Source organism: Aotus nancymaae, unplaced genomic scaffold (assembly GCF_030222135.1).
Source record: "Aotus nancymaae isolate 86718 unplaced genomic scaffold, 86718_ANA_hifiasm-v0.15.2.pri h1tg000077l, whole genome shotgun sequence".
Classification (NCBI taxonomy): domain Eukaryota; kingdom Metazoa; phylum Chordata; class Mammalia; order Primates; family Aotidae; genus Aotus; species Aotus nancymaae.
This window is the reverse complement of record NW_026988492.1, coordinates 8,807,757-8,834,883: the sequence shown is the minus strand read 5'-3', so window position 1 is coordinate 8,834,883 and position 27,127 is coordinate 8,807,757. Positions and strand designations below refer to the sequence as shown.

Sequence of the window (27,127 nt, the reverse complement as noted above, 5' to 3'; positions counted from 1 at the left end):
GTGATCTAGCCCTGGCTTTACTCATTTTTTCTTTATAAAAATTATTCAGACCAAATTAATGCTCTTTTCTTTTTCTTTTCTTTTTGAGACAGAGTCTTGCTCTGTCATCCAGGCTGGAGTGCAGTGGCGCGATCTCAGCTTACTGCAACCTCCGCCTCCCAGGTTCAAGCAACTCTCCCGCCTCAGCCTCCCTAGTAGCTGGGATTACAGGCATGCACCACCACACCCGGCTAATTTTTGCATTTTTAGTAAAGACGGGGTTTTATCATGTTGGCCAGGCTCATCTCAAACTCCTGACCTCGTGATCCACCCACCTTGGCCTCCCAAAGCGCTGGGATTACAGGTGTGAGCCACCATGCCCAGGCTCATTAATACTCTTCTTTAGGAGCATAAAACTTCCACTGGCTAAGCTGGGTGCATTTCCATTATTCCAGAGTATTCATGCAAAGCAGTCACCAATCTTCTTTACCCTCCCAGATTCACAGTGTGAGTCGTTTATTAGGCTACCAGAGCCCCTTTCATTTTACACTTGAAGACACTGAGAAAAGACTGAACCACCTCGGTACCATTAGTGACCTGGGTCTCAGGACTGGAAAGCCTGTGAGACCTTGCTGGCTGATTCAGGAAGAGGATTACCTGACAACTTCAAAAATGAGAATGTCTGTGTGTCCTGAGCCAACAGAAGCTATGGGTCGTTCCTCTGGGCCTTCTACTTAAATTAGAACTAGGGAATCTTTTAACCAGTTTTAATAGCTTTTCTTTGAAACATACCAAGTTGACCACTTACTCTTATTAGCTTTGACATTCATACATTCTAAATTTTAGTAGAAAAAAATCTTAAAATAGTAAACGTTTGGAAAATCAGATAATTTTTCAAAGTGCAAAAGAACTGGGCCAGGCACAATGGCTCATGCCTGTAATATAAAGCACTTTGGGAGGTTGAGGCTGGTGTATCACCTGAGGTCAGGAGTTCAAGACCAGCCTGGCTAACATAGTGAAACCCCATCTGTGCTAAAAATACAAAAATTAGCTAGGCATGGTGGTGGGTGCCTGTGATCCCAGCTACTTGGGAGGCTGAGGCAGGAGAATTGCTTGAACCCAGGTGGCAGAGGTTGCAGTGAGCTGAGATTGCACCATTGCACTCCAGCCTGGGCAACAAGAGTGAAACTCTGTCACAAAAAAAAAAAAAAAAAAAGGAACTGAACTTACAACAAAAGGTGGGGGAAGCAATTATATCATAAAGGAATTTTATAATCCCATTAAAATTATCTCAGAATTATTTGTACATTCCTACACCAATTCAAATCTTCAACCTTGATCAAGCACACATTTTTAAGACATGTGTTCTAATTGCTCAGCTAATTGACTGGTATGAATCTTTTCTGCTTGTGGATTTTGGACACAAAAACTATCAAAAATCACACATCAGTGAAATAGAGTTATGAAACCATTTCCTATTTCTGGAATCATTTAGACTTGTCAAAAGAGTTTTCCCTGCAACTTGGAAGCTGTTTAATGGCCCTCCTGCCCATCTTCTCTGCCTGACACTGTGGGGAACACGGGGATTCTCATTCTGAGAACATGACTTCACTAGGACTAACAGTGCCAGTGATAGGTTTGGGAGAGGGTCTTTCTCCATCTCCTGCAGATCAGGAAATAACCCTCCAAGGTGGCTCCTTAACACCCATGTAAATGTAGGATAGAGTCTGGGACTTTAGAACGGCCCTTCAATGTAAACTCTGAAGGTCTAGTGCCAGAGGAAGGTGGTCAACTCCCTAAGCTGCCTGGGGTCAAGGAGATCATTTTCACCCTAGGAGACTCTCATTAGTCTAGAAGACACCAAGCTATAGAAATCTAGGCAATGACAGCTGGGCGCAGTGGCTCACGCCTATAATCCCAGCAATTTGGGAGGCCAAGGTGGGTGGATCACCTGAGGTCAGGAGATTGAGACCAGCCTGGCCAACATGGTAAAATCCCGTCTCTACTAAACTACAAAAAAATTAGCTTGGGTGTGGTGGTGTGCTCCTATAATCCCAGCTACCCAGGAGGCTAAGACAGGGGAATCTCTTGAACCTGGAAGGCAAAAGTTGCAGTGAGCTGAGATCGCGCCACTGCACTCCAGCCTGGTGACAGAGCAAGACTCCGTCTCACACATACACAAAAAGAAATCTAGGCAATGACAAACTGCTATGATTTTCCTCTTATGTTATTTTCAGGCAGCTTGGGGTGGTGGATTACTGATGTCCCGAAAACACAAGTGGAAACTGAATGGCGTGGAGAGGTATGTTGCATTTTTCTTATTAACAACATAAAGTGTTAAAAGCCAACTGTGAAACACAAATTACAATCAATTTCCAGGAACTCTTGGACTACTGGGTGAGCTCAGTCTATCCAGTGCCTGTGTTCCTTGCCTTATGTGGTATTACACTCATGAATATGTGTAAACAACAGAAAAATCAGAACACACGTCAAGTGACTCAGGTAGAATGTCTTTCAGACATAGAGATTCCTTTCTAGGGTCTATTCCTGGGATCTCTGAACCAACCACAAAAAATTGTTTAAAACCTACAGGCAGCCCACATTTTCCAGGGAAAAGATTTATAGCTTTCATGTTTCATAAAAGGATAATATCCACTGCTTAAAAAAACAGCAAATAATTTCACAAAGCAAATAGGCACCTTGTAACTTATCAGTGTTGAAAGTTTTGGTTTGGGGTCTAAGATGGCTAGTTCACTTAATGTGAGACGTACTAGCGATAACCTCATCTCATAGTTTCATTCCCGTAATAACCTTTCTCTGACACTGCTCTGACTGATGCTGCAAAGCACCTTTTATTTAGAGCCTACACAGAAGACTGTTGAGAAAAGCTGAAAAACACAAAGGTGATAAGTCTGATTAGCATCAAACACATTCAGGTCCAAAGAAAAAGAAAAACAGAATGCAAAATACAGGCTCTGGTTCTGAACCACATGCAAAGAGAGTCCAGTTCTCTCATCACACCATGGCAGGTCAGACACAGTGGTGATCTCTGACACTCCAGGCGACCAAGAAAGCCTGAATTCATCAGAGGCTGCCAAATGCCCACCATGCCCTGCCAAGTCGCCAGATGCTGCCCAGCAAAAGCGTCACACTGGCTGTGCTGCTAGACATCTTGGCATAGTTTCTGTTCCAGGACAAGGAGCGCAGAAGCACTTGTGAGCCCGGGGCATGCGGGAAGCCCAGCCAGAGTGGCTGTGCAGAGGGTGTGACGTGACACCCAGGTCCAAAACGCACAGAGGTCCCGTGAGTGTGGAAAGAGAGGGGTAGGGTTACTAGGCTGGAATCGAGAGCGTCCCACCGAATTAGTGGGAAGAAGTCAAAAAAGAATTGGGATACACCAGCGAAGGCCCATGTCAAAAGGGTCACTGACCCTGAGTCTGATGGCCGGAGTCAGGGCCTGGCCTGAACACAGCTGGGTTAAGGCGCCTGGAGCTGCCCAAGCTCTGATTGCAGGGCCGAATTGAGACATCGGTGGATGAGGACAGGCGTGTTTCCCTCCCAGAGTCAGCCAGTGCCAGGCCTCTGCTCTTGAACCCTTGGGGCTTCTCCCAGGCCTAATCCCTTTCCATTATGAAGATCTGCAAGAAAGCAGAAGCTTAAGGAGAGGCAATTAACTAAACAGGGAGAGACAATAAAAGAGAGAACAACTTGGAAGGTACCTGCTTGCAGGATAAGAACAAGAATTAAATTCATGTGCTTTCAAGAGAGGTGGCCTAGATACAGCACTTTCTCTTCTGTGAGTTTCTGACTGGCACAAAAAGTCTGTCATTTTACCTTTGATGCCACATGTGACTGCAAATGCTGAAAGCCCTGGCACATCCTCCACTTAAAAATTACCTACCCTGAGTCTTAGAAAAATAAACACCCACACGATTCTGTACCAAAGACTATTAATTTGAGAGCAAAGCTTAGAACGTTCATCAAGGAACACAGAGTTCTCTTACTGCCACAATTCTTGAAACTGTATTGTAACTAAATTTTTCAAATAGAATAACCATATATGAAGTCCTAAAAATGAGGGGACTGCTGGAACCCCTTGGTCAACCCATTTACCCAAGGATATCCCTCTCACTGACTTATTAGTAAAAGGTGTACTTTCTCAGTGAATACAGTTGGAAGACCAGTGGAAACCACATAATGTGTATGGCCACAAGTTTAGGAAAGAAATGTGTCTCATTTAGGGAATGACATTTTTCTAAGTGCTCAAACCAAAGTCTAGAGCTCACTTAAAAGTAGAGGAAATCCATAGTCAATTCTTGTCCCCAAATCCAGAGGCTCCTTAGTAGCAGGGAATCCTGAATGCCATTCTCACAACAAAATGACACAAGAGGGCCAGGTACGGTGGCTCTTGCTTTTAATCTCAGGAGTTTGGGAGGTGAAGGTGGAAGGATCACTTGAGGCCAGGAGTTCAAGACCATCCTGGGTAACAAAGTGAGACTCCATCGCTACAAAAAGATTTTTTTTTTAAATTAGCCAGGCATGATGGCATTCATAGCTGTGGTCCTGGCTACTCAGGAGGCTGAGTGAGGCAGGGGGATCACTTGAGCCCAGGAATTCAAGGCTGCAGTGAACTATGATGGCACCACTGCACTCTAGCCTGGGCAACAGAGACCCCATCTCTAAAAAAACAGATTAATTAAATGGCACAAACACCTGGAGCCCTGCCTGGCATCCTCTTTAAGAACCAACCAAATTCTCAGAAAACAGCTCTCTTCCTTGCTATCATTGTCAAAATATCTAGAGATGGTGCCACTGAGAGTGCGCGCCACAAGGCCTGAGACTTCAGAGCATGACTCTGTATGTCATATTTTTAGTTCTTTTTCTTTTTCTTTTCTTTATTTATTTTTGAGATGGAATCTCATTCTGTTGCCCAGGCTGGAGTGTGGTGGTACTATCTTGCCTCACCGCAACCTCTGCCTCCTGCGTTCAGGCAAGTCTCCTGCCTCAGCCTCCTGAGTAGCTGGGATTCCAGGTGTGCACCACCACGCCTGGCCAATTTTTTTTTATTTTATTTATTTTTTTAGTAGACATGGAGTTTCACCATGTTGGCCAGGATGGTCTTGAACTCCTGGTTTTAAGTGATCAGCTCGCCTTGGCCTCCCAAAATGCTGGGATTACAGGTGTGAGCCACCGCACCTGGCCTCTGTGCATCATAAACCGACTGGTCTTTAGTCCTTCCTGCCCACAGGCTGCTGCTTACTGTAATGATCCTCTGATGTATTCCACTCTTAAGGCTTTACATCTCAGCCGAAGGTGCTGGTGCAGTTTCTGCTGCCTCACCGGTTGCCCTCATTCCCGCCCGGAGAGCCAGAGGTTCAGGATTTAATTTGATCATTGCTAAACCTCTGTCATCTGCAAGCCACAGCACAAGACACTGCGTGACTGCAAAGATGAGTGTGATATAAAGCCCATCTTTAAGGAGTTTAGAATCTATTGGGGAAGATTGTCCATGAACAGTGGATTAAAAATCAAGGCAAGGAAGCAAAGGCTCAAGAGACAGACACGGGAGCGGATTGGAGAGCACAGAGAAAGGAATGGTTCCTTCTGTGATCCCGGGAGGTTTCGCCAAGCAGGGCAGCATTGGAGCTGAGCACCATAGCATACAAGGTACTTCATCAGGCAGAAATGGAAAAGGGCATTCAGGCTGAAGAGACACAGGTGTGAAAGTACACAAGGTCTTGGAGAAAGTTCAAACAAGTTTGGTTGAAGGATGACATGGTTTCACAGCAGTGGCCAGGACATGGGTGGAAAATGCAGAAGTCTTGGCCAGTGAGTTTCAGCCCAGGGCCTGCCTGGAAAGCCAGGTCAGAATCCACGGGGATGCTTCCCATGAAACATACATCCCTGAGCTGGGTGTCACTGCTGTGTGGGCCACTATTATGTGTGGAGAGCATTAGATTACTCATGGGGGCAAAACCCGTGGAAAACCTTTGCTGCAGGAGCCATAGCAGGCTTTGAGCAGAGATGCAATACGATCTCACCTGTGTCTCGGCATTAACTCTGCATTAGAGAGTTGGGAGCCAGGGACTGACTAGAAGCTATTAAGCTATCAGGAATGTCCAGGTGTAGGATGGGAGAGAAGCTGAGTGTGTAGCAGCAGAGAAGAAGTAAGTGGATGGACCTAGGAGAGCGGGAGACAGAGAACTGTCAGGGGCATTATCAAGACGGGGCAGAAAGGTGTGAAACCAAGGACAATAGTGAGGTTTGGAGGCTGGATGCCTGGAAGGAAAATGGCAGCAGGAACACAAATATAGAGGAGAAAGAATCGGTCTAGAAGGCTGAGCAGTGGTGAATGGGGCCTACGTGTTTGAAGCACAAATAAGAGCGCAGGAAGATGTCTTTAAACAGTCCTGCTGGATTCAGTACTCTCCAACTTACAAAAGCTGCAGACTCCACGTGACCGAATCCCACACCAAAACATTTTGAAATGAACCTGAGTCTGTTTTTTTTTTTTTTAAATAAATTGCTAACATTTCTCAAATAAACCAAGGTCATGTCATCAAATCAATCTGCAGGGCTTTTTGCCATCTTTATGCCTCTGAGAGAGAGGCGGGACAGAGAATTCAGTGACAGGTAGTTGTGGGTCTTGGCAGCTTCTCTTCTAAAAAGACAAATAGGCCCCCGCATAGAGATAAACACCACAGTCACAGAAATGGAGGACGGCTGTTTCCTCTCCCATCAGGCATTCTTTCTGACGAAGCTGAGTTTATCAGAATTAGATATCTAGCCATAGAACACGATGGAATGCATAGAATGGCTGTGTGTATATATGTGCACGGTGTCACCAAGTTCGCAAATGACAGAGGTGAAATCTATAGCAAGAGCCAACTTTATTTAATGTTCACTGCATGTTAAGCACAGTTCTAAGCATTTTACCTAAACTATTTATTATTCTCCTTTACCAGATGAGAAAATCTAGGCACAGAGAGGTTAAGTAACTTGCTCAAAGTCACACAGCTAGGAAGTGATGAAACCTGAATGCAAATCCATACTACCTGGCTCCTGAGGGCTTCTCCCTTATCTATTATGTCTGCTTTACAGCCTAGGGTCCTGACTGCAGGGTCATTCTACAGAGCAAGTAGATATTTTCTTGGAGGGAACTTTTCAATACCTCAATGCTGTTATTATTCATGAAGTCATTTAGTCCTCTCTTCAGGGTTAGTTATCTGACCATGAACTGCCTTTGCTTCTGTTTCCTCCATTCCAGTCCTAAATGTATCTGACAACTAGTGTCAGAGCCAGAGAAAGACCAGAAGCTGAGCTAGACTATTCATTGGTTTGGATAAGATCCCCAGGCCAGTGAGTGCTCTCTGACTGTCTGGCTGACACCTGCCCTTTATCAAATGAATGAATGGGGCCCTTCCCAGCTTCTCATTTCTTCCCAAGGCCATCACACCCAGAGAGGTGAGAACTGGGTCAGCCCAAGTCCATTGCACAGCCAGAAGGGGCAACAGTCCATGGCTCTCTGGAGGCAGCTGCTGCTGGTTGTTCTATCGTGCTTTCCTTCCTCCTTTATGCCACAGTCAGATTCATGAAACTCCACTGCCACGACCCCTCAGTCTCTCCGAAGACTCACCTTACCCAGTAAATGTGTGAAGTGAGCCATGACATTCACAGTGGGAACAGTTGCTTTTCCCAGAATCAAAAGAGGAGCACAATGGAAGTGAGGGAGAGAAGTCGCAGAAGTTAAACAAGGTCACGGAGAGAATACTGAAAGAATGTGGGGCCTTAAAAAATAAGCAAGATTTAACAACGTGAATCAAAGGGGGATGATGTTCCAGGAAGAGGAAACAGCACGATGAGACCCAGCAGTGTGAGAAGAGAGTTCTCTGAGAACAAAAAAGAATCTGGCGTGATGAAATGGACAAAGAAAAGTGAAGGGACGCAAGACCTAAGGTGTAGCTAGGGCTCGCCCCAGGGGCTGCACCAGCCGTACCCTGCAGTTTGGAATTTGGGCTGGAGGCAAAAGAAAACTGTCAGCGATTTCGGAGCAGGAGAGGGCCATAAACAGAGATAGAAAATAATTCTGCTGCCAAGTGAGGAACAAAATGGAGACTGCGAAGCAGTTACGACACAATTGCTGAATTCAGATTAAAATAAAATAATAATTATTATTAAGGGAATCTGAACCAGGGCTACAGTTTAGACTTTTGAAATAACATAAATCCCTGAGCGGGGAATCGCTGTTGTGTGAGCCACTGTTACTGATGAGAGAGCATCAGATTTCTCCAAGGTGTGAGGCAAAACAAGACGGAACTCTCCCCTGCTGTGGGAGCCACAGCACTTCTCACCTGCAGTCTGGAAAGAAAATAACTCTGGATTAGGAACCAGATGGAAGCAGGGCCTCGCCTGTAGCTACTACAAAAGGACGCATCTGAGAAATTTGGACATCAATTGACTAGAAAGGAAAAATCGAGTTAAGAAAGGAATAAAATTCAGCAGTGGAATGAGCCCTCTCTTTGAGCTCCAGGCCACAGCAATAGCAAGGACCACAGAGGTACAGGAAGCGGCTGCCCTCACTGGCCAGGGCTCTGGCCGTCACTGGCCGAAGGAAGGACCCTGGACTGGATGATCCCAGTCACGCTAAGGGGCTCCGAGACCACCATGGAGGTGGGGTGCACGCTGCCAGTGGAGCTGGGGCACACCGCATGGTGACCCCCACCATCACCTGCTATTTCTGTGGACCAAGAAAAGTTGTAGTGTGAACTCTGAAAAACTGAGACAGGTCTCAGTTAATTTAGAAAGTTTATTTGGCCAGGGTTGAGGACGCATGCCTGTGACACAGCCTCAGGAGGTCCTGACAACACGTGCCTAAGGTGGTCAGAGCAGTTTGGTCTTGTGCATTTTAGAGAGATATAAGACATTGATCAACATATGTAAGGTGAACACTGGTTCGGTCTGGAAAGGCGAGACAACTTGAAGTGGGGAGGGGCCTTCCAGGTCACAGGTGGATAAGAGACAAATAATTGCATTCTTTTGCATTTCTGATTCGCCTTTCCAAAGGAGGCAATCAGATATGCATTTATCTCAGCGAGCAGAGGGGTGACTGAATAGAATGAGAGAACAGGTTTGCCATAACCAGTTCCCAGCTTGACTTCTCCCTTTAGCTTAGTGATTTGGGGGCTCAAGATATTTTCCTTTCACGCATGTTTAAGAGTCTACTTTGTGTTTACTAAATACAGTGTTGTGGGAGCATGGGATGGGGTGAGGGTTAAAAAATTATCTGTTGGGTACAGTGGTCACTGTTTGGGTGCTGGACACACCAAAAGCCCAGACTTCACCACCACACACTATATGTACGTAAGAAATCTACACTTGTACCCAATAAATCTATTTAATTATTTAAATTAAAATAAATACATACATTTAGTTTCAATCTGGAGTCTGAGAAACAGTACTAAGAAACTGAAGCTCAGTTGCACGTGCCCTGAGCCTGTCAGGGTTGAGTGCCACCCGCTTACGTGATTTGTTTATTTTAGGGCCAACTCTGTGACGTGGAATCCACACAAAATGATGGGAGTCCCTTTGCAGTGCTCTGCTCTCCTGGTTAGAGAAGAGGTATGTCTCTCCTGACTCTGTGTCCCAGTCAACGCGTGGGCTTTGACTCTTTACGTGGTTGACTTTCTCTGGAAATGTCAAGGTCACCGGGTCTTTTCTATGGCGCTACTCACATTCCCCAGAAAGCACTTTCTAGATTCCTGTCTGCAGGGTGAAGGTCTGGTGCCTAACGGGGAAGAAAGGATAAGAGGACATCAACTTTCAGAGCATAAACTTTGACCTAATCTCCTGTTTTCAGTGTGATACTTTTTTCCTCAAGTGTTCCTGCTGTCCCCCAACCCAGAGACCCTCTATGTCACTTTCTCAAAAAATTAAATTTCCAGGTTTTTTTTTTCTGGAAACTGAGAGGAGATCATTTTCTCTATATAAGAAATATACATGATATAGGATTAAGGTTAGTGTTAGGATCCAGGTACATACCATGTGTATGTATATGTGCGTGTTCTATATCTCATGATTACAATTTATCTGATATTTAAAGCCATGTTCAGAGTGTAAGGACGCTGCATCCTTATTAACCAGAAAAGAGAAGCAGCATCTGTGAGCACTTTCATTCAAGACGGCTCTTTTGACCAGGCCTAGGGTCGTTCTCAGTAGGTGGGCACTGCTGATGCCCATACATCTCCCTTCCGTGATGCCAGGCCAGACTCAGTTCCTCACTCCCACATTTATTTTGTTGATGAAACCCAAATAAGAAGTTTGAGATGATCCCCATTAAATTTTATCTTGTTAGCATTAATAAAGCAACCCCAGATTAAAGTAATTTTTAAGTGTTGATCTTTATTTACCTTTTTTGTTTGTTTGAGACAGAGTCTCATTCTGTCACTCAGGCTGGAGTGTGGTGGTGTGATCTTGGCTCACTGCAACCTCTGCCTCCTGGGTTCAAGTGATTCTCATGCCTCAGCCTGTCAAGTAGCTGGGACTACAGGTGCCTGCCACCACACCTAGCTAATTTTTGTGATTTTAGTAGAGACAGGGTTTCACCATGTTGGCCAGGCTGGTCAAGAGCTCCTGGCCTCAAGTGATCTGCCTGCCTCAGCCTTGCAAAGTGGTGAGATCACAGGCATGAACCACCATGCCCATTTACTTTATTTTATTTTTTTTATTATACTTTAAGTTCTGGGGTACATGTATAGAATGTGCAGGTTTGTTAAAAAATCAGTCAATGTGGCCGGGCGCAGTGGCTCACGCCTGTAATCCCAGCACTTTGGGAGGCCGAGGCGGGTGGATCACAAGGTTAGGAGTTCAAGACCAGACTGGCCAACATAGTGACACCCCGTCTCTACTAAAAAAAAAATAGAAAAATTAGCTGGGCACGGTGGCTTGTGCCTGTAATCCCAGCTATTTGGGAGGCAGAGGTGGGAGAATTGCTTGAGGCAGAGGTTGCAGTAAGCCAAGATCACACCACTGCACTCCAGCCTGGGCTACAGAGCAAGACTCCATCTCAAAAAAAAAAAAAAAAAAAAAATCAATCAATGTAATTCACCATATTAACAAAATAAAGGAAAAAATTCAAATAAAAATATTTTCCTTTTTTCTAATTATACAGTTAACACATTATTTTAAAAAGTTGAGGCAGAACAGAAAATATAAATAAATTTAGAGTTACCTCAAATTTTTATCACTTAGAGATAAACATGATTACCATTTTTAATATTTTCTCCCACATTTTTTCTACAAATAAATACATGTAAAAATGCATGAATGTATATTTATAATAAAATTGCTATCATCTACCTCATACATACATGTTTATTCTTTTTCATACTTTACATTAGATTGTGAGCATGCTGTCCTAAAACCTGAATTTTAATAGACTCATGTTATTCTATCATATAATTCAGTGAACCATATCTCCATGGTTAAAATATTGACCAGTGTTTTACAGAGTGACTTGATAGAATCCTTAAACATCTATCTTTGATCACATTCCTGATTATTTTCTCAAAGTAGACTCCTCAAAGTGGGATTGCTGGGTCAAAGAGTGGTATTGCTTCTGTGGTTCTTGATACCTCCTGCTGTCAGCCGCAAATTTACACAGCATGCCTTCTGTGCCTTCATCAATAATAAAAATATGAACACAGGACTGAAGCAGAAATGTCCCTTCAAAATGAGATGAATGGATTGGAAAATATCCTTTCGGACTGGTTTTTTGTCAGTTAAAAATACAGTTCAGTGTATTATCGTCTGCCCTACCTCATGCAAACCTGAGCTATAATTACTTGAAAGGAGAAAATAAATTTGTGTTATTTAGATTTCGGCCAGATGTTTTGACAGTGGCTCCCATCATGTCCTTACAGACCAAAAGAGAAATGTGAGCTGAAGGAAAATAGTTAGAAAGATTTGGAACTGATTAGATGACTGCATTGGAAGGACCTACTGACTGGTTATTAAACCCAGGATAGAGCCTGTGGCTTGGTACCTAACTCATACCATTCAAAATATTCACGGACTGTTTGAGTAAAACATAGAAGCCTATTAATGTTTCAGATGAGAGGAGACTGGGAGATAGAGTAAATGTGTGTAGGGGTGGAATCAGAATACAAGTTGATTTTTATAGACTGGACCAGTGAGCCACATCCAAAAAGGGACGTTGTTATTGGGTATCATTGTAAGGCTCTGCTCTTAGGTCCCTGTATATGATGGTTATATTTTGATTGGACAAGAAAGGCTTGTTTCTACATGGCTAAATTGTTGGACTTGTGAAAAAGGATGTTAGCTCTACAGGGTCAACAATGAGTCCAGAGAAAAATGCCACACAAAACACATTAATGAGATACAGGAAGTGGAGTTTCAGCATGAGAAGGTGGTGGTCTCCCCCTCACCTCTGGTTAAACCACACCTACAGTGCTCTGCTTAGCTTGGTACCAAATTGTCCATGGGGTTCCATCAAGCTAGAGCCCAAACTGTGGTGACCAATTGGTAAACATATAAGAGGGATGATTGAAAGAACTAAGGATGTTTAGCCTACGGAGAAAAAGAAAAGAAAAGAAAAGGGCTGAGAGAAGGATGGCAGCCTTCACTGTTTAAAGGACTGTCAAATGGAAGAGATTAGGATTTTCGTTGCAGCTTTGAGGAGCTGGTTTAGTAACACCGGGTGATACAGATCTGATGGCAAAATCAGAAGACACTGTGATTTTAGCTCTGACTTGGATTCAATAAAAGGAATACTTCTAACAATCAAGCTATCCAACAATAGGAATAAATTAATAGGGGGAGGTGCTTAAATAGAGAGATTGGACAGCCACTTATTTGTAAATGTGTAGAAATGATTCCTTTATTGAGTAGGAATAAACAAGCTCTAATTCATTTACTCTATAATCCAAGAGTTTATGATGCTCTGACAGCATCCAAGGAACGTGCTGTTCCATGAGATGGTAATAAGTGTTCTCCAATAAGAGAGTTCTCAGTTTTAAAAAGGCTGAAATATATTGATTTAGAGTTAAAAGCAACTTACATTATTTCAGGGCCTATCAGGGCCCTTAATATGCCCTTAAAGATATGTATTGCAGTATCTAAAAAGAAAGAATAGACGATATACAGTTTCCTAAATTTATTTGAGCATGTGAATCTCTTCATGTACAGAACTATTCGTGTGTTTTAAATAGTTTGGGACATGATGGTCTGTAACTTTTTCATGGCTCAGAACCAGGACATCATCTCACTAAGGCCTTCTGTAAGGAAAACAGCATCATCTTTGCTTGTTGTTTTGTACAATACTGAGACTGCAGCTGCCCGGCTTTTTAGGGCTCACGTGTTTTGAGTTGTTTTTTCTATCACAGTAGGAATAGGTCTGATCCATTCACCATTTCACAGTCTCTGAGGTGGTCTTCCTTAGTATTGATGGCACCAATGTGGGAGCTTTCATGGCCAGAGGAATAATGGTACAAAATTTCTGTGACCAGGAAACCAAATAAAAGCATGTGTTGCAAATTTTCACCTTATTGGTCTTCAAGTAAATTTTCTTTTTCGAATTCAATATATTTCTACTGATCTAATATAAATACATCGTATTTAATTGTTCTTATTCTCAAAAATAACAAATGGATTCCAATATATGTGAAGCTTAAACTACAAGGTAGAGTCCAGTTCTGTTGTCCACCATTTCACTCCGTCTTTCAAAACCAAATTAAAATTGTAGTTGCATTGCATTGTGTTTTAGTGTGTACAGTTTTCAGAAGTGTTTTCACTTCTAACTTCAACTAAGTGATCATATTTTAGTCTTGTCTTCTTTTGTCATGAGTCACAAAAGAAACAAAACCAAATGCCAAAGCTTTTGTAAAATCACAATTATACAGAAGAGAAGAAAATAGTCAAAGGCTTCCAGTGGTTCATGACAAATTGAAACACGGGGCTTTTAGTGAAGAGACTGGTGATACTATTTTAGTCAGAAAGCATGATTCATTCACTATCCTATGGAATAATTCAATCACTTTGCCACCCATTTCCATAGTAAGGTTACAGTGCTGGGACAAATGAATGGCCATTGACGATGACACTTTCCACTTAATTACCTTAAGAAACTGAGTATGCGATTGTAGGACTGAAGCTCTGACCACTCTTGAGAGAGGAACATGACATTTGAAAGATTGGTTATTTAAATTTATCTAAAAATTGCAATGTATATGTAGTTTTTTTTTTTTTTAGATTTCAGCATATAAAAATGATAGCAATGAGCTGTCTTAAAAGCTATGATTTCCAAAGGGAGCTCAAACTCTAACAGCTAAATGATAAAGTACTTGTACTAGATGTAGATGGAAATACTAGAAGAAACACACCAATAATATTTCACAAAACCAAAGAGTTTCCAAAATATTTTAATCATGACAAAACCAGAATAGCAAGATGTTCTCCCAAAGAAGGAGAACATTTAAACATAAATGTATGCTCTGATTGTGATTTTTATTTATCACTTGATTTTTATAAATGCCTTATCTTAAAAGGGAGAGCGAAAGTATAAATGTGTCCTTGCTAACCTCTGTGACATTTGACCCTGGGCCATTGATCCCACATGGTTGACTATTACAACAAGACACTCCTGTCCAGAATTGGCCCCATCCTTTTTTTTCAATTGATTTGTACTGTTCTCTTTCTTTAAGATATGCAATGTCTCTTTCTTTTATTTTTTTCCTATTAATTTTTACCAATATAAATCTAGTGAGTGGTCAGTAGAATTTTCTAAATATTCTATTCTCTCTCTTAGGGATTGATGCAGAATTGCAACCAAATGCATGCCTCCTACCTCTTTCAGCAAGATAAACATTATGACCTGTCCTATGACACTGGAGACAAGGCCTTACAGTGCGGACGCCACGTTGATGTTTTTAAACTATGGCTGATGTGGAGGGCAAAGGTGAGTGTGTGTGGACCAGGTAAATGTCAACTAAAAACAGAACCTTTATATGGTGACCCCTATTATGAAATGTTAAAAAAATGATTTCCAAATTGAAATACCTTACCCAAGATTTGCCTTCTTTAATCCTGCATCTAAATACCTTCATTCGACATGAGCAAAAATAGAGCCAACCCCATTGTTTTTTTTCTAGCCAAATTACCTCAAATGCTCACTCGTCTAGAAGACAAATCCATTTTGCTTTACATAGTGGAACACTTTGAGCTTGAACAGGTGTTTATTGTTATTGTTGTTGGTCTTTGTCCACTGATTCAGTTTGTACCCAGTGATTGATCGCCTGGGGTAGGTGAATGCAATCTGAAACAATATGTTTAGAGAAAAAAAAGAAAAAGTAAAATGCCCATCATGATAGCTTATATTTTGACATTTCAAGGGATAACCTCTAGTTAAAAAGCTTTTTTGTTTTCTAATCTCCTGAAGTACCTAATCACCTCCTTTAATGTAGCCTCTGTGTTTCCCTCTGAATTTAACTGTAAGTGACCTCTACTTTCTCAGCAAGGAAAACTTACTAACGGTGTGCAGGACTTGCTGGACCTAATTGTAGCCTTCCAGGAGCCTACATTTATGTTTAAATATAAGCAGGCTGGAAAGGTCAAAGGTTTTATTTTTAATTTTGACCAGATTCTTAACTTAAAGGTCACAAATTAGTGCCTGCCTGTCCAGCTTCATTTATCTCCTGCAGGAGGCAATGGACAGAGCCAGCTGTGTATACTATAGAAACCCCAATGCAAAAAAAGGATTCAAGGAAATCTGACATAAAAAAGGGAGCAATTAAAAGTGTCAACCTAAATAACAGAGAGAGGCTCTCCAAAAGAAAAGACGTTGATTTGGAAATAAAGCATTGCAATGGGAACACATATGCCATAGTAAACTCTGTGCACATCCAAAGAAGGTAAAGGAAGACAAAAGTTTTTAAAGGAAGAAATGAGGAAGATTGCATAATTGTTTTGAGGTAAATATTTTTGGCTACAAAGATCAATAACAAGGGTGAGGCCAGTCCGAGGCTGGATACGTGATTGCTAGGCAGATGTCCCTGCAGGAGTATTTTTGTGTGTGTGTAAGGTTGTGGTAGCCTTCGAGCAAAGTTGTAATTTTTGCAGTCTTCTGTTATCGTTTTTGTTATCCAGTATACAAGGCTTGAGAACCCTCTCTTCCCGGTTTTCCCTGGCTCTATGTATCAGGGTTTTCTTAACATGAGTGCCTCCATTTGGATTCTAACGTTTACAAGGGAAAGCTGGGATATGGTGAGGTCCTTCATGTTTGGTGGAAAGGATATACATTTGGCTCTAAAATGTGTAAATCGCCTACTTAAAGAGGTAAGATGCTCAGTCCCATAAGAAAAAGCAAATAGCTTGGTCAGTAGGAGTGAAGTATACCAGGATAAGACCAGTGAATGGATTCTTGCTGAAGTCTGTGTAAAAAAGTAGGAACCATGTCCATGGCAATGAATTCCTTATGCCTTCGTATAATTTTTTTTAAGTAACCTAAATTACTTTAAGCGGTTTAGATGACCAGGTCCTTAAAAAGAAAAAGAGGGAGTTTTGGAGTGAAGCAAAGCAATCCACAGGTATTTTATGGAATCTCCTTTAAGTCCATTCTGGTAAAAAGATGCAGTTTAAACAGAAAGATGATCTTGCTTAGTGAAGGAATAATTCTTGGGTGGTTTCCAGGGATGGCTGGACTGTACATCTTTCAGGCAAGCCTCCTTAATAGTGTTAACCCCAGCTGAACTTTCTTTACATGTTGCTAAATATCAGGCAGCTACATGAAGCTAAATATCAGGAGCTTTACATGAAGTGAAGCTCCACTGTGTTGCCCAATAATGGTGGGGTGATAAGCCCCCTTCCTCTTTTGAAAATTGACAGCCCAACAAGGACAGGTACCTGGTCCTCACCAACCAATGGGAGACTCATTCTGCTAGCAATGACACTTTCATTTGGAAGAAAAAAATCAATCAAGAATATAAATGTACCTCCAAGCTGCTTTGTGTATTTATATAAATCAGCCTCCAAGCTGCTTTAAAATGAGCAGGTTTTTCATTTCATTGATTGGTGGGAATTACAAGATGATGAATATAAATATCAGGTAGCAAGCTGAGGAAACCTTGATCTCTGCATATTGTACAAGTTCCCTCTTACTTCAGGTAATATTCTGTGTGTCTTATTCCCCCTGTGGTGTTTTTATTAAGATAATGATCATCACCAATATTTACATGAAAATGTTTCTCTCATGGTTCATCAGTTTCTGCTGCTCCCTTTCCATCTGAAGCCTCCTCTCCAGCAGGGGGCAGCGTGGGTTTTTAGTGAAAGAACATGGAGGGCATCAGGTGTGAATGGAACAGCAGGACCAGATGAAGCCTGAAATAAAAGAAAGGGCCTCATGAAGGCACCGGGAAAGGGGATGAAAAGAGGAAATCACAGTCACTGCACTACTTATTCTTTTACTTCCTTGTGGAAACACCTCCAGTATCTAGACATCCTAAATGGCAAAAACTTCCAGTTGATTTTCAATCTAAACCTTCGTATTTTTTTTAAAAAATGAAATAATCATTATTTATTTTATTATTATTTTTTTTTTGCTCAGAGATAATTTTTTTTTTTTTTTTTTGCATTTTAGGTTTTGGGGTACATGTGAAAAACATGCAAAGTTGTTGCATAGGTGCATTCATGGCAGTGTGATTTGCTGCCTCCCTCCCCCTCACCCATATCTGGCATTTCTCCCCATGCTATCCCTCCCCAACTCCCCCCCCGCAACAGACCCCCGTATATAGTGCTCCCCTCCCTGTGTCCAGGTGTTCTCCTTGTTCAACACCCTCCTATGAGTGAGAACATGTGGTGTTTGGTTTTGTGTTCTTGTGTCAGTTTGCTGAGAATGATGGTTTCCAGGTTCATCCATGTCCCTACAAAGGACGCGAACTCCTCATTTTTAATGGCTGCATAATATTCCATGGTGTATATGTGCCACATTTTTCCTGTCCAGTCTATCATCGATGGGCATTTGGGTTGGTTCCAGGTCTTTGCTATTGTAAACTGTGCTGCAATGAACATTCGTGTGCATGTGTCCTTATAGTAGAACGATTTATAATCCTTTGGATATATGCCCAGTAATGGGATTGCTGGGTCAAATGGAATTTCTATTTCTAGGTCCTTGAGGAATCGCCACACTGTTTTCCACAGTGGTTGAACTAATTTACACTCCCACCAACAGTGTAAAAGTGTTCCTATTTCTCCACATCCTCTCCAGCATCTATTTTCTCCAGATTTTTTAATGATCGCCATTCTAACTGGCGTGAGATGGTATCTCAATGTAGTTTTGATTTGCATTTCTCTAATGACCAGTGATGATGAGCATTTTTTCATATGTTTGTTGGCCTCTTGTATGTCTTCTTTTGTAAAGTATCTGTTCATATCCTTCGCCCATTTTTGAATGGGCTTGTTTGTTTTTTTCTTGTAAATCTTTTTTAGCTCGTTGTAAATTCTGGATATCAGCCCTTTGTCAGATGGGTAGGCTGCAAAAATTTTTTCCCATTCTATTGGTTGCCGATTCACTCTATTGACTGTTTCTTTTGCCGTGCAGAAGCTGTGGAGTTTGATTAGGTCCCATTTGTCTATTTTGGCTTTTGTTGCCAATGCTTTTGGTGTTTTGGTCATAAAGTCCTTGCCTACGCCTATGTCCTGAATGGTTTTGCCTAGGTTTCCTTCTAGTGTTTTTATGGTGTTAGGCCTTATGTTTAAGTCTTTAATCCATCTGGAGTCAATTTTAGTGTAAGGTGTCAGGAAGGGGTCGAATTTCTGCTTTCTGCATATGGTTAGCCAGTTTTCCCAACACCACTTATTGAACAGGGAATCCTTTCCCCATTGCTTGTTTTTATCAGGTTTGTCAAAGATTGGGTGGTTGTAGATATGTTGTGTCACCTCCGACGCCTCTGTTCTGTTCCATTGGTCTATATCTCTGTTTTGGTACCAGTACCATGCTGTTTTGATTACCGTAGCCTTGTAGTAGAGTTTGAAGTCCGGTAGTGTGATGCCTCCTGCTTTGTTCTTTTTGCTTAGAATTGACTTGGCTATGCGGGCTCTCTTTTGGTTCCATATGAAGTTTAAGGTGGTTTTTTCCAGTTCTGTGAAGAAGGTCATTGGTAGCTTGATGGGGATAGCGTTGAATCTGTAAATTACTTTGGGCAGTATGGCCATTTTCACGATATTAATTCTTCCTAACCATGAACGTGGAATGTTTCTCCATCTGTTTGTGTCCTCTCTTATTTCGTTGAGCAGTGGTTTGTAGTTCTCCTTGAAGAGGTCCTTTACATTCCTTGTTAGTTGTATTCCTAGGTATTTTATTCTCTTTGTAGCAATTGTGAATGGCAGTTCATTCTTGATTTGGCTCTCTTTAAGTCTGTTATTGGTGTATAGGAATGCTTGTGATTTTTGCACATTGATTTTGTATCCTGAGACTTTGCTGAAGTTGCTTATCAGTTTCAGGAGATTTTGGGCTGAGATGATAGGGTCTTCTAGATATACAATCATGTCGTCTGCAAATAGAGACAATTTGACTTCCTCCTTTCCTAATTGAATACCCTTTATTTCTTTTTCTTGTCTGATTGCTCTGGCTAGAACTTCCAGTACTATATTGAACAGGAGTGGTGAGAGAGGGCATCCTTGTCTAGTGCCCGATTTCAAAGGGAATGCTTCCAGTTTTTGCCCATTCAATATGATATTGGCTGTTGGTTTGTCATAAATAGCTTTTATTATTTTGAGGTACGTTCCGTCGATACCTAGTTTATTGAGAGTTTTTAGCATAAAGGGCTGTTGAATTTTGTCGAAGGCCTTCTCTGCATCAATTGAGATAATCATGTGGTTTTTGTCTTTGGTTCTGTTTATGTGGTGAATTACATTTATAGACTTGCGTATATTGAACCAGCCTTGCATCCCCGGGATGAATCCTACTTGATCATGGTGGATAAGCTTTTTGATGTGCTGTTGCAATTGGCTTGCCAGTATTTTATTGAAGATTTTTGCATCTATGTTCATCATGGATATTGGCCTGTAGTTTTCTTTTCTTGTTGAGTCTCTGCCGGGTTTTGGTATTAGGATGATGTTGGTCTCATAAAATGATTTGGGAAGGATTCCTTCTTTTTGGATTATTTGAAATAGTTTCAGTAGGAATGGTACCAGTTCCTCTTTGTATGTCTGGTAGAATTCGGCTGTGAACCCATCTGGACCTGGGCTTTTTTTGGGTGGTAGGCTCTTAATTGCTGCCTCAACTTCAGACCTTGTTATTGGTCTATTCAGGGTTTCGACTTCTTCCTGGTTTAGGCTTGGGAGGAGGCAACTGTCCAGGAATTTATCCATTTCTTCCAGGTTTTCTAGTTTATGTGCATAGAGTTGTTTGTAATAATCTCTGATGATGGTTTGAATTTCTCTGGCATCTGTGATGATATCCCCTTTATCATTTTTTACTGCATCTATTTGGTTATTCTCTCTTTTCTTTTTTATTAGTCTGGCTAGTGGTCTGTCTATTTTGTTGATCTTTTCAAAAAACCAGCTCCTGGATTTATTGATTTTTTGAAGGGTTTTTCGTGTCTCTATCTCCTTCAATTCTGCTTTGATCTTAGTTATTTCTTGTCTTCTGCTAGGTTTTGAGTTTTTTTGATCTTGCTCCTCTAGCTCTTTCAATTTTGACGATAGAGTGTCAATTTTAGATCTCTCCTTTCTTCTCATGTGGGCACCTATTGCTATATATTTTCCTCTAGAGACTGCTTTAAATGTGTCCCAGAGATTCTGGTATGTGGTGTCTTCGTTCTCGTTGGTTTCGAAGAACATCTTTATTTCTGCCTTCATTTCAGTGTTTATCCAGTCAACATTCAGGAGAAAGTTGTTCAATTTCCATGAGGCTGTGCGGTTCTGGGTTGGCTTCTGAATTCTGAGTTCTAACTTGATTGCACTGTGGTCTGAGAGACTGTTTGTTATGGTTTCCGTTCTTTTGCATTTGCTGAGGAGTGATTTACTTCCAATTATGTGGTCAATTTTAGAGTAGGTGTGATGTGGTGCTGAGAAGAATGTATATTCTGTGGATTTGGGGTAGAGAGTTCTGCAAATGTCTATTAGGTTTGCTTGGTCCAGGTCTGAGTTCAAGTCCTGGATATCCTTGTTAATTTTCTGTCTCGTTGATCTGTCTAATATTGACAATGGTGTGTTGAAGACTCCCACTATTATTGTGTGGGAGTCTAGGTCTCTTTGTAAGTCTTTAAGAACTTGCCTTATGTATCTAGGTGCTCCTGTATTAGGTGCATATATATTTAGGATCGTTAGCTCTTCTTGTTGCATTGATCCTTTTACCATTATGTAATGTCCTTCTTTGTCTCTTTTGATCTTTGTTGCTTTAAAGTCTATTTTATCAGAGATGAGAATTGCAACTCCTGCTTTTTTTTGTTCTCCATTTGCTTGGTAAATCTTCCTCCATCCCTTTATTTTGAGCCTTTGTGTATCCTTGCTTGTGAGGTGGGTTTCCTGGATACAGCACACTGATGGGTTTTGGCTTTTTATCCAATTTGCCAATCTGTGTCTTTTGATTGGGGCATTTAGTCCGTTTACATTTAGGGTTAATATTGTTATGTGTGAATTTGATCCTGTCATTTTGATGCTAGCTGGCTGTTTTTCCCATTGGTTGATGCAGATTCTTCATTGTGTTGATGCTCTTTACCATTTCGTGCATTTTTGGAATGGCTGGTGCTGATTGTTTTTTTCTATGTTTAGTGCCTCCTTCAGGAGCTCTTGTAAAGCTGGTCTGGTGGTGATGAAATCTCTGAGTGCTTGCTTGTTCTCAAAGGATTTTATTTTTCCTTCACTTATGAAGCTTAGTTTGGCTGGATATGAAATTCTGGGTTGAAAGTTCTTTTCTTTAAGGATGTTGAATATCGGCCCCCACTCCCTTCTGGCCTGTAGGGTTTCTGCTGAGAGATCTGCTGTAAGTCTGATGGGCTTCCCTTTGTGGGTAACCCGACCTTTCTCTCTGGCTGCCCCTAGTATTTTCTCCTTCATTTCAACCCTGGCGAATCTGACGATTATGTGCCTTGGGGTTGCTCTTCTAGAGGAATATCTTTGTGGTGTTCTCTGTATTTCCTGGACTTGCATATTGGCCTGCCTTGCTAGGTTGGGGAAGTTTTCCTGGATAATATCCTGAAGAGTATTTTCCAGCTTGGATGCATTCTCTTCGTCACATTCAGGTACACCTATCAAACATAGATTAGGTCTTTTCACATAGTCCCATATTTCTTGTTGACTCTGTTCATTCCTTTTTACCCTGTTTTCTCTAATCTTGCCTTCTCATTTTATTTCATTGAGTTGATCTTCGACCTCTGATATCCTTTCTTCTGCTTGGTCAATTCGGCTGTTGAAACTTGTGCATGCTTCGCGAAGTTCTCGTGTTGTGTTTTTCAGCTCCATCAATTCACTCATATTCCTCTCTAAGTTGTCCATTCTCGTTAACATTTCGTCAAGTCTTTTTTCAAGGTTCTTAGTTTCTTTGCATTGGGTTAGAACATGTTCTTTTAGCTCACGGAAGTTTCTTATTATCCACTTTCTGAAAGCTGATTCTGTCATTTCATCACGCTCATTCTCCATCCAGTCTTGTTCCCTTGCTGGTGAGGAGTTGTGCTCCCTTGTAGGAGGAGAGGTGTTCTGGTTTTGGGTGTTTTCATCCTTTTTGCGCTGGTTTCTTCCCATCTTTGTGGATTTATCCACCTATCGACTTTGTAGTTGCTGTCTTTCTGATTTTGGTAATTTTAAGTCTGTAGTAGCTGAACTCATAAACCCCCTTTTCTTCCCCCTAGGTGGTCTGTCCCAGGGAATTAGGGCGTTATGATTTTCCGCTGTTGCAATGGTTTTCCCTGCCCACAAGGTGGCAGCCTAGTCACACTCAGCCTGCAGAGGCTTCGTTGAGCTCCTGTGGGCAAATTGTCCTGGGAACTGCAGGGTGTTTCCCGGTGGGTGACGCCCCTCCTCCACAGAGCTGGACCGTCCCGTGTTCAGCCGTGTTTCCGGAGGTGTCCTCTTTGCCCAGGAAACTCTTGGGTTGAGTCCCTGCCTCAGCTCCCCTTGCTGGCCCAGAGGGGATCCGGTCTCGCTCACTCTGCACAAGGGGCCGCTGCTCCCTGCCTCGGGTGCAGGCAGAGCAGCCGCGCCAGTCCAACCAGCGGCGCTGGCAACCCGTGGAGCTTCACCGCCTGTGAATCTCCTGGTCTGTGGGCAGTAAAAATCCGCTGCCCTGTGAGCCGCTGCATCAGCCAAAGCAGCGGCTCTGAGATTCGTGGCGCGCCCTTGCCCAGGAATGTCCTGGCTTGAATCCCTGCTTCAGCTCCCCTTGCTGGCTCAGAGGTGATTCAGTCTCTCTCGCTCTGTACCGAAATAATCATTATTAAAGTAATAAGCTTAGTCCTACAATCTAGATCAAAGGTGAGGATAATTGTACTCTCACATCAAAGCTCTCTCTCTAGCCATGCCAGCCAAGGAAGAAATCATCCTCTTCACACAAGAAGAGCCATGAAGGAGTTGCCTGTGATGTTGTAACTTGCCTCCCCACAGGAATGAGGAAACAATCTGGAAAAGAGTAGGGAGGAGGAGGAGGAGGAGGAGGAAGAAGAACATAGCATTAATTCAGTAAACCCTCTGTTATCAGACATGCCTGGAGAATTTGGTGTTTTCCACGTTTTCTCCTAAGATAAGCCCCATGAAAAATAGCCTAAGTATAAATTATTATTCTTTGAATTAATCTGTTAATGACTAATGGAGCTAAATGTACTGATGACAGCCATCATATTAAATCCAAATTAACTTGATTAGAACAAATTTATGTAAAAAGTAAGACCCCTGATTTGGAATGCTAAGAAGCATATTAGATGGTTAAGATACAGATGTTTATCATCAGCAGAGGCCCAATGCCTAACTTCGGCTCTCTTCTTACAGAATTGGCCTTTCATTTTGTCTCCATTTTATTTTATAATCCTAGGACCTAATGATTGTGTTCCATGTTGACAGATTCCTACAGTGGCTAAAACTCAGTGGCTGTCAAAAATAAGTAAATAAACTTAAAATCACACCCCCCACCCACCCCCACCTTTTCTTTGAGATGGAGTCTCACTCTGTTGCCTAGGCTTAAGTGCAGTGGTGCAATCTTAGCTCACTGCAACCTCCATCTCCCAGGTTCAAGAAATCCTCCTACATTCCCTTTTTAGGCCTACAGCAATGGCTTCATTTATAACAGCCAAGGTTTCATAGCAAATCTCTGTGTTTGTATGTAGTCATAACAAATTGGCAGATTTCCTTGTGTGTGTGTGTGTGTGTGTGTGTGTGTGTGTGTGTGTTTATGATTAGCTTTTCTAATTAAAAATGTGCATAACAGAGGGACTGGCAAACGGCTGAGGAATAAAAAATATCTGGAAACAGTTATTAAAGGGAAATGGACATTTGGCATCCTTTGCTGAAAATGACTGAATATTCACTTTTTATCTAAAATATTATTTTAATAAGTAGATATTGAGCATCCATTATCATGCTTAGTACTGAATGGGATGAGGAGGCTCTCATTTTCCAGACAGGATAAGATAAATGCACAGAAATCCATCATAAAAGACAGATTAGGACTGGTCACAAAAGAAATCCAGACACATCTGGGGAATTTAAAGGATGGAGAGCTCTTTCCAAGTTTAAGAATCGAGATGATTCATAAAGTGATAACCTTTGAGATGGGATTTGAACAGGATAGGTAGAAGAAGTAGGCTTTCACCCAGCAGTGCTGTGAGAAGGCTATTCCAAGGAGTGGTTGAGTGGGAGCTCAGTGCATAGTCTGAGAGTGGCGAAGAGTCTAATTGACTGAAGAAAGACTTGGGAGCTACATTACAGGTGAAAAGTAACAGAACCTGAACTAGGGTGGTGGCAGCAAAAATGAGATAGCAGCAAGGGATTCAGTAGTTATTTCAGAAGCACCATCTCTGGGGCCTGAGAATGTTGGCAAAAGCGTTTCAAGAAGCAGAGAATGATCATGTCCAACTCTCAAGATGTCAAGCCCCAAGACCACATGGAGGCAGCAGCTGAACACTTGGACAGTGAGATTGCTGAAGAAGACCACATAAACATTGTTCATCTTCCTAAAATTCTGGTTTGGGAGTCTGAGGTGGGGCTTAAGGATCTACATTTTTAACACAAATAATCTGGTTCTGATATAGATCATTCTTCAGATCATTTCTTTAACTTTGTAAAAGGCTTCAAAGTTATTCACTTATTCATTCAAAAAATGTACATTGAGCACCTAATATGTGCTCAGCACTGCTCAGAATGTGGAGGATTTAACAGTGAACAAAAGAAACATAAACCTGTGCCCTCATGGAGTATGTGTTGCAGCCAGGTCAATCTAAATCAGTCCTACATGTGTGTGTCAGGAAGCACTAAATAAAACCATCTTTCCGCAGAAACTCCCCCAGTGGAAGCTTGACACTGGGGTCCACCCTTTCACTTAGAAGTGCCTGTCTGAGCCTCCAGCAGCCTCCACAGTGGTTCAGGCTATGGGGACATGTTCCCTGATAAAGTTTCACATGTGCAGCTGTCATTCTCACAGTGAGAGCTGTGTGGCATACGATTTAATGAATGTGAGAGTATTTAATGAATAAAAGAATTTTGAAGAATCTCCTAAAAGCCTTCAAAACCTTGAAAATAAAATGTGGATCTTATTCCCATAAATATTCAACATGAACGGGAGGCATCCAGGGCACACTAGAGTTTTCTGTGTCTTTAGCCCCGTGTATGTCTTTAGCCCCCAACTAAAGGGGCAATCACGTGACCCATGATCATCCCCATAGCGAGGTCCCAGACCAGGGGGACCAGAGGTCTCACACTCTGGTCTTTGGCAATTCCATTGCCATTACAGTGTAAACTTTTCTTCGTGGGAAATCAGAAAGGCATCATCATTCCCATCTGACCAGAGAGATTAGCCAAGGCCATTCAGCTGGACAGGGTCAGAGTCAGACTGGTCCGCCATATCCTAGATCAGATATGCAAAAGTTTAAGCCCAACTCCAGACTGGCCCAAAGGATCCAGGTTGGAGAAGAGCAATTAGCCTCCTTCTCTTCTACCTACAGTCTATCCCAAGTGAACCCAAACTGTCAGGTCAGTCCAAACCAATTCTAATCTCCTTAGCACCCACAGATGCACAGAGCTCCTGGTATGGGTGCTGGCCAAGCATCAGGCATCAGCCCAAGTCCTTCCTGGGGAGGCATCAAAAACCCATCAGCCTCCTTCAGCTGATCAGCCGGGGCAGCAGTCTCCAAATAAGTGAATTTCTGAACCCATTTGATTTCTCCAGGGCAGCTTGTTCTTAAACCTCCTTCAGATGTCACAAGTCACTGGGCTATGCTGGGCCCTCTTAGCTGAGATGATGTGATCTTGTGAAACAGGCAAGTGGGCCCATCTCATCTATTACAATTGCTTTCTCTAGTTTCCCTGCTGGTGGAATTACTGGTAGGCAGGTTCAAAGTGCTTCTGGGGTGAGCATTGGCTTTTTCTCTAAGCTTTCTCCATCAGCACCCACTACACATCCAAGGAGATAAGAGGAAAGCCATTTTGAAAGGCAGCTCTCTTGTGTGTCCTGATGTCAGTTAAACAGCTCCAGTACAGACTCTTTTTTTTTTTTGAGACGGAGTTTCGCTCGTTACCCAGGCTGGAGTGCAATGGCGCGATCTCGGCTCACCGCAACCTCCGCCTCCTGGGTTCAGGCAATTCTTCTGCCTCAGCCTTCTGTTAGTTTTCCTAAGTCTGGATCCAGGGCATCCAGAGCCAGAAACTAAAAGACCTTTGTGATAATATTCACCCATTACAGACATGAGTCATTTATCTGCCCCCAAAGGATAACTCTACATAGCTTGACAAGCTAACAAAGCATCTGGGTGCTCCCTAAAATTCCTGTATCCATTTGTTCAATGAATTCATTGAGCAGCTACTCAATTTGTTCTGTATCAGGTACACTGGCAAACAAAAATGGACTCTGGGAATGGAAAATGTACAGGTTGGAGGAGGACTAAGCAGGTATTCAGGGGAGAGGGGTATCTCTGGTGATGCTTTTTATCTGCAG

General features: G+C 42.2%; 1 protein-coding gene across 1 annotated transcript in view; it reads left to right on the top strand.

Moving 5' to 3' along the window:
• GAD2 (glutamate decarboxylase 2) overlaps positions 1-27,127 on the top strand; it is a 98,451-nt gene that overhangs the window by 58,797 nt on the left and 12,527 nt on the right. Inside the window, exons 11-13 of the mRNA XM_021664983.2 lie at positions 2,217-2,281; positions 9,519-9,597; positions 14,801-14,950. Coding sequence (XP_021520658.1) covers positions 2,217-2,281; positions 9,519-9,597; positions 14,801-14,950 — 294 coding nt within the window. The remainder of the gene's footprint in view (positions 1-2,216; positions 2,282-9,518; positions 9,598-14,800; positions 14,951-27,127) is intronic.